Source organism: Pseudorca crassidens, chromosome 4 (genome assembly GCF_039906515.1).
Source record: "Pseudorca crassidens isolate mPseCra1 chromosome 4, mPseCra1.hap1, whole genome shotgun sequence".
Taxonomy (NCBI): domain Eukaryota; kingdom Metazoa; phylum Chordata; class Mammalia; order Artiodactyla; family Delphinidae; genus Pseudorca; species Pseudorca crassidens.
The window spans coordinates 1094725-1100724 of NC_090299.1; the positions used below are offsets into that span (position 1 = coordinate 1094725).

Below are 6000 nucleotides of genomic sequence, written 5' to 3' on the forward strand. Positions count from 1 at the left end.
ATTTTAGGACTGTGTAAGAGCCAGAAAACTGGAAATCCGCTTACATACGCTTTTGCTTTAACAGCAATCCAGTCTTCACGTACAGCTTGTGTACTGTTCGCTTTAGGGAATGAAATCTGTCCCAGGGAGCATCCTCCAGAAGTTTCATAGCCAAGATGAGGCAACACATCAACGATCTCAAATGAATGAGAAAACCCGAGGAGCCCACAGCTCTACGGACAAGGGGTCGTAAGGGCCCAGCACTCTCACAGAGGAAGGATCGGGCGTGTCGAGAGGCACGAGCTCCACTCCAGGTACCCGGGGCAGGTGGACATGGACCCGGTGCTGACAGCGGTCTGGGTGCCCCACCACACAGGTGAGGGCGTCAGGAGACTAAGCTCAGGGGCTGGGCAGGGATGATGACTGGCGAGGAGAGTACAGCAGCCCTGCGGGAAGCTCAAGTCCATGGGTGACAGTGGACAGGGGAGTGTGGGTGCCACTCCCTCCAGGAAGCCCTCCAGCCTCTCAGCAGTGCCACAGAGCTCCCACCACACTCCAGATATGGCCCCAGGACCATCAGGGCAGGTCCCGTGGCCAGCGGTCCATCCACATGGCCATCTCCGAAGGACCGAGCGCGATGCCAGGGAGGGTTTGTCTGTGTGTTCACACGAAAAGCCACTGGAAATGGCAGCTGTGTGAGTGTGGAAAAGACTCGATACTGTACGCAGACTGTGGTTACCACTGCATGTTTCAAAAAACAGATACATAAGGAAAAAAACCAGAATAAAATATACCAAAAGGCTAATAATTTCTGTAACAGGTACTGGGATTATGAGTGTTTATTTTCCAAATATTCACTAATGTATGTGGTTACGTATTTCAAGATGAAAAGATACAGGTTTAAAAGAACAAAGAGCAGGAACGTAGGCTCTACCACCTCCCCAAACCGAGAGTCGCGCGTCACTTGAGCACTTTCAAGCCCCCACCTACAAACGGGCAGAGGGTGACGTTTATCTACTTACATGCAGCTCGTCAACCCCGCGGTGCTGGCACACCTGAGGCAGGCACGATCCCCCGCACGACCTGCGATGAAACCAGAAAAAAGAAGTCAGCCTCAAACCAGGAGCTTCACACTGGCACCATCTCTTGTAGGCTAAGTCTCCGGAAGCTGAGCGAAGGCTCTGCCCCAGCTGGAACGCGGTGTCTTGGAGGCAGTCCCGGGGCGCAGGCACCCTACCCTGGGGCCCAGGCCCTGGCGGCCCTTCAGGCCTCCCCAGCTGGGACCGCCCCCCACCAGCCCCGGCTGCCTCTGGCGGGCAGACGCAGGGCGCACGTGACCCCCAGCACACAGAGCAAGGCAGGGCCCCGTCCCAATGTCCCAACACGCCCCTGCCCGCACGAGCGGTGGGGGCCGTGAGAACTGCCAGGACAACCGACGCCAAGAGTGAACCAGTTCTTGCATAAACAGTACTGAGGAGTGCGCGGCACGTTTTCAGGATTTTCACACGCTTTTGATGCTTTCTCTAACGCTAGTTCTCAAGCCCTTCCTCCAGCTGAGGCGGATCCGCTTTCCTTGTTCCCCCAACAGAAGCCCCCCACCTCGAGACCTTAACTCAGAAACGGGCCCCGCGGCAACCAGACCAGCTGCCGCAGCGCCCAGAGCCCCCTGGCCTGCCTGCCCCCCGCACGCCGCCCTGCCGGCCCCTTCCCATGCCCTCCCACTCTGAAGGCCTGGAGAGCAAACCCGGGGGTGGGCTCCAGGCTCTGCCCGCCCCCCGCCCCGGCACAGAAGGTGGTGGGTGTGCCACCCCCTCCTCCCGAGGCCCTTCTGTGTCTCTTTCCCGACAACCACCCTGAACTCTGACCCCAGCTGGGTCTCCTACAACTCACTGCTACCCTAACTCCCCAGAGTTAGTCCTGGGCCCACAGACGGCCCGCCACTTCAAACACCAGTTGCAAGTGGGGTCCCCAGGCTAACCACACTCCTGCCAACTACAAATTCGGAGTATCCATGACCCTCTCGGTTTTGATAATTTGCTAAAATGGCCCACAGAACTCAGGGAAGTACTCTATTCACTACTGCAGTTTATCATAAAGGATACAGATGAAACGCCAGACAGAAAAGTATATAGTGCAAGGTCTGGGAGAGTCCTTGAGCACAGGGGCTTCTGTCCCCACTGACTGGCACGTGCCACCAACCCCAAAGCTCCCCAAGCCTCCCTGTTCAAGAGCTCCTATCTTCACTGCCTAGACATGACTGATTACATCCTTGGCCACTGGTAGCTGAACTCCATCTCCAGACCCCCTCCCCTCCCTGGAGTTTGGGTGTGGGTCTGGAAGGTCCAATCCTCTAATCACAGGTACCTCATTAGCATAAACTCTGGGGTGTGAGAAAGGGACTCATTATGAATAACAAAAGATATTCTTATCATTCAAGAAATTCCTAGGGTTTTAGGAGCTCTGCCAGGAACCCACGATGGGGCAAAAGAGACCAAACTTATTTCTTCCTATCCCACACCATTCTTAACCTGGCTTCCAGTACACCAGGCTCTTTGGGTTCTCCTCCCTAAGCTGCTCCAGGGAGGATCCTCCCTGCCCCATCTCCAGATCCTCCCCAGGCACTCCGTACCTGAACACCTGAGGATACACGAGACCCAGAAGTCCGATGGGCACCTCGCACTCAACAGCTCCAAGAACTCCCGGCCCCCCCAGCCTGCTCCTCCCCCGTGCTCCCGTGTTTCAATAATGGCCAGACCAATAATGGCCATTCAATAATGGCCTGCTCTCACACCCAGTCCTTGGCAAATCTGGTCAGCCCACCTCTACAAGTCCCAGCCCACTCCCAAGTCCGTGCCACACATAGCAACTTCCTCCCAAAGAGTACAGTGTGCAAAGGGCAGGAAGCAACTCTGGAGAAGACACCACCTTAGCCCAGTGATTGAGGTCAGCACAGCCATGGTCTTAACACCTGCAGGCACCCTTGACAGATGTGATGAGAAGGACACACTTCACCTCTGGAGTCTTCCTCCCCAAAACCCTTAACCCCAGTCTAACCATGACAGAAACATCAGACAAATCCCAATAGATGGGCATCCTACAGTATATCTGGCCAGTCTTCCTCAAAACTATCAAAGAGTCTGAGAAACTGTCACAGCCAGGAGACCAAAAAGAAATGGTGACTAAATGTAATGGGTGTCCTGGATGGGGTCCTGGGACAAAAAAAGGACATCAGAATAAAGTGTATACAGAATAAGGGAAATCTGAATACACTGTGGACCTCGGTTAATAACAATGTATTAACGTTGGTTTACTGATTATGACAATGACCCAAATTGATGTAAGATGTTAATAATGGGGGAAATGTTCTCCAGAAAAGGGCTGCCACACCCAGCTGGGAGCCTCATTTCCAAGGGTTCAAGGACTGGCTCCCCACGGTCCAGCCCTGGGTCTTGCAGGCTCTGGATGCCCTGTAGGTCCTACAGAAAATCAGTCGTCTGACCAACACTCAGCCCCTTAGTGTCTGTATAAAGAACAGTGCTAACCATGGGACACACCTGTGTTCCTGGAATGATACAACCACAAAACAAATTCAGCTGATTTTTAAACTGTAAACATGCTACAGAAACCTGTGTGGAGGGACTTCCCTGGTGGCCCAATGGTTAAGAATCCGCCTGCCAATGCAGAGGACACGGGTTCGAGCCTGGTCCGGGAAGATCCCACATGCCGCGGAGCAACTAAGCCCGTGTGCCACAACTACTGAGCCTGCACTCTAGAGCCCGCGAGCCACAACTACCAGCCCACGTGCCACAACTACTGAAGCCCATGCACCTAGAGCCCGCGCTCCGCAACAAGAGAAGCCACCGTAGTGAGAAGCCTGCACACAGCAACGAAGAGTAGCCCCCGCTAGCTGCAACTAGAGAAAGCCCGCGCAGCAACGAAGACCCAATGCAGCCAAAAATAAATAAAATTTTAAAAAATATATATCAAAAAAAAAAAAGAAACGTGTGTGGCCAAAGTATTTTTTTTTTTTTTTTTGCGGTACGCGGGCCTCTCACTGCTGTGGCCTCTCCCGTTGCGGAGCACAGGCTCCGGACGCGCAGGCTCAGCGGCCATGGCTCACGGGCCCAGCCGCTCAGCGGCACGTGGGATCTTCCCGGACCAGGGCACGAACCCGTGTCCCCTGCATCGGCAGGCGGACTCTCAACCACTGCGCCACCAGGGAAGCCCCCAAAGTATTTTTATCACCATACTTAAGAGGCAAGAGATATAGAGAGCCCTGACAGCAGAGGGAAGGACTAAAAGCTGGACTGGGCAACCAGACTACCGTTCACAAAGGAGTGCTTGCTGTTGCATGCCCTTCTGCCGGCTCCAAAGGTCTAAGCAGCTGATCAACCATTATTGTTAAAAAATGACAAGAAGCGTGTTTTCCAGGGTGCCTTTACAAACTGTGAACACCTTGAAACACATAATTCTATTTGACAACTTCAATCTCATAGGACAAATAACAAGCCACAAACTCAGAAAGGTTAACGTAAAAAGAGACATGGAGTGAGGGTCACTGCAGGCACCCTACATGCGAGCCCCTAAGAGCCCCGCGTTATGTGTGATCTCCGTGTCACAGCTAGGGTCACTGAGGCTCCAGGTACAGCGGGACCTGCCTGAGGCCATGCGAAAAGGCCTGGGGACCCTGCACGACGCCCGTAACACCATAAAGGTATCGGTCCCAGGAACGTCCGCCCTTCAAGCCGGCAGAGCCTGCTCGCCAGTGTGTGCCAGACCCCGCCGTGGCCCCCGCCATCTCTAGAGCCCCGAACGTGGCCCGAGGGCAAGAGTGTCCTCGCGAGTGGGCGCCAGGTCCACGGGGCTTAACCACGAGAGGAGCGCCGACACCGTCCCAGGGCTGGCTGTCAGCGCGCTCCCTTCAAAACTTTCCCAACCCCGCTCCCGAAGCAGCGGCCGGCGGCAGAGCAACTAAGGTCACGGCGCGGATGAGTCACACGCGGTCCCCGCGGGAAGTCACGGCCCGGCCGCTCCCCACCCCCCGGCGACCGGCCGGCCAGGGCGGGGCGGACGGGCAAGGCCGTGCAAGGCCCCTCGCGGCGTGACCCGGCTCCGGGCTCGGTCCGAGTGCCGCGATCCACCCAGCGGGGAGTCGCCCGGACCTGAGGGTAGCGGGGGGCCGGCCCGGAGGCCCTCCCCGGTCCGCCCAAGACGGCCCCGGCCCCGGCCCCGTGTCATCGGCCGAGAGCCGGCCGCTTACCCCTCGGAGCGGCGGCGCGGGGCGGCGGGAGGCGGGCGGGCCCCCGGCCGCGGCAACTCCTCAGTAAAATGGACGCCATGTGCCCTGCGCGGCGGCCGCCGGCCTTCTGATGCTGCTGCTCCTCCCCCGCGGCGGCCGCGGCGCCTCCGCCCGCCAGCGGAAGAATGAGAACGGTAGTTGGTTGCAGGTGGCGGGCGCTCAGCTCAAGGACCCGGCACCGGCGGCGGCCATGTCCCGGGGCCGACGTCCGGTGGCGCGGGGCGGGGCGGCCTGGCCGCCGCTCCCATTGGACCCTTAGGCGCCCGGCGCCGGCCAGGTGAGGGGCGGGCCCGCGCCGCCGCGGACTGCCCGTCCCGGCGTGCCCCGGGCGGCTGCCCCTGCAGCGCGCTGCATTCTGGGTCGCGGCTCGACGCTCGGCCCAGCGTGCCGGCTGCAGGGACTCGGGGAGCCGGCGGCGCATGCGTGCTGGGCCCTTCCGCGTCCGGGCGGCGGCGGCTGCGTAAGGCTTGGCGTGCGGGGGGACGGAGACCCGCACCGACTGGCGGCAGATACCTCCGGGACGTTTGGGGACCGTCCCCGCCGGGGGCTGAGGGGCGTCGGCGGCCGGGCCTCTCTGGCCGAGCCCCCGGTCGGCCTCCGCCCCGGGCCGCCGCTAGTAACGCTGAGGGCCCCGGCTTCCGGGCGGCGCCCCCAGTGCCGCTCACCGCTCGAGCGTCTGCCCCCGGGCGGGAAGGACCCGGCAGCCGTCATCTTTGGGCCCC

At 58.9% G+C, this 6000-nt stretch overlaps 1 protein-coding gene across 3 annotated transcripts in view; it reads right to left on the reverse strand.

Moving 5' to 3' along the window:
- The window catches only part of LETM1 (leucine zipper and EF-hand containing transmembrane protein 1), a 33328-nt gene extending 27549 nt beyond the window's left edge, over nucleotides 1–5779 (reverse strand). For 2 of the 3 annotated variants that reach the window (XM_067734857.1, XM_067734856.1), the window contains exons 1-2: nucleotides 5240–5714; nucleotides 1002–1062 (exon numbers count right to left, since the gene is read on the reverse strand). In XM_067734857.1, the coding sequence (XP_067590958.1) occupies nucleotides 1002–1062; nucleotides 5240–5699 (521 nt within the window). In that variant the 5' untranslated portion in view covers nucleotides 5700–5714. Of the gene's footprint in view, nucleotides 1–1001; nucleotides 1063–5239 lie in introns of all 3 variants that reach the window. The other variant, XM_067734858.1, reaches the window with a different exon arrangement.
- Nucleotides 5780–6000: the final 221 nt, after the last annotated feature.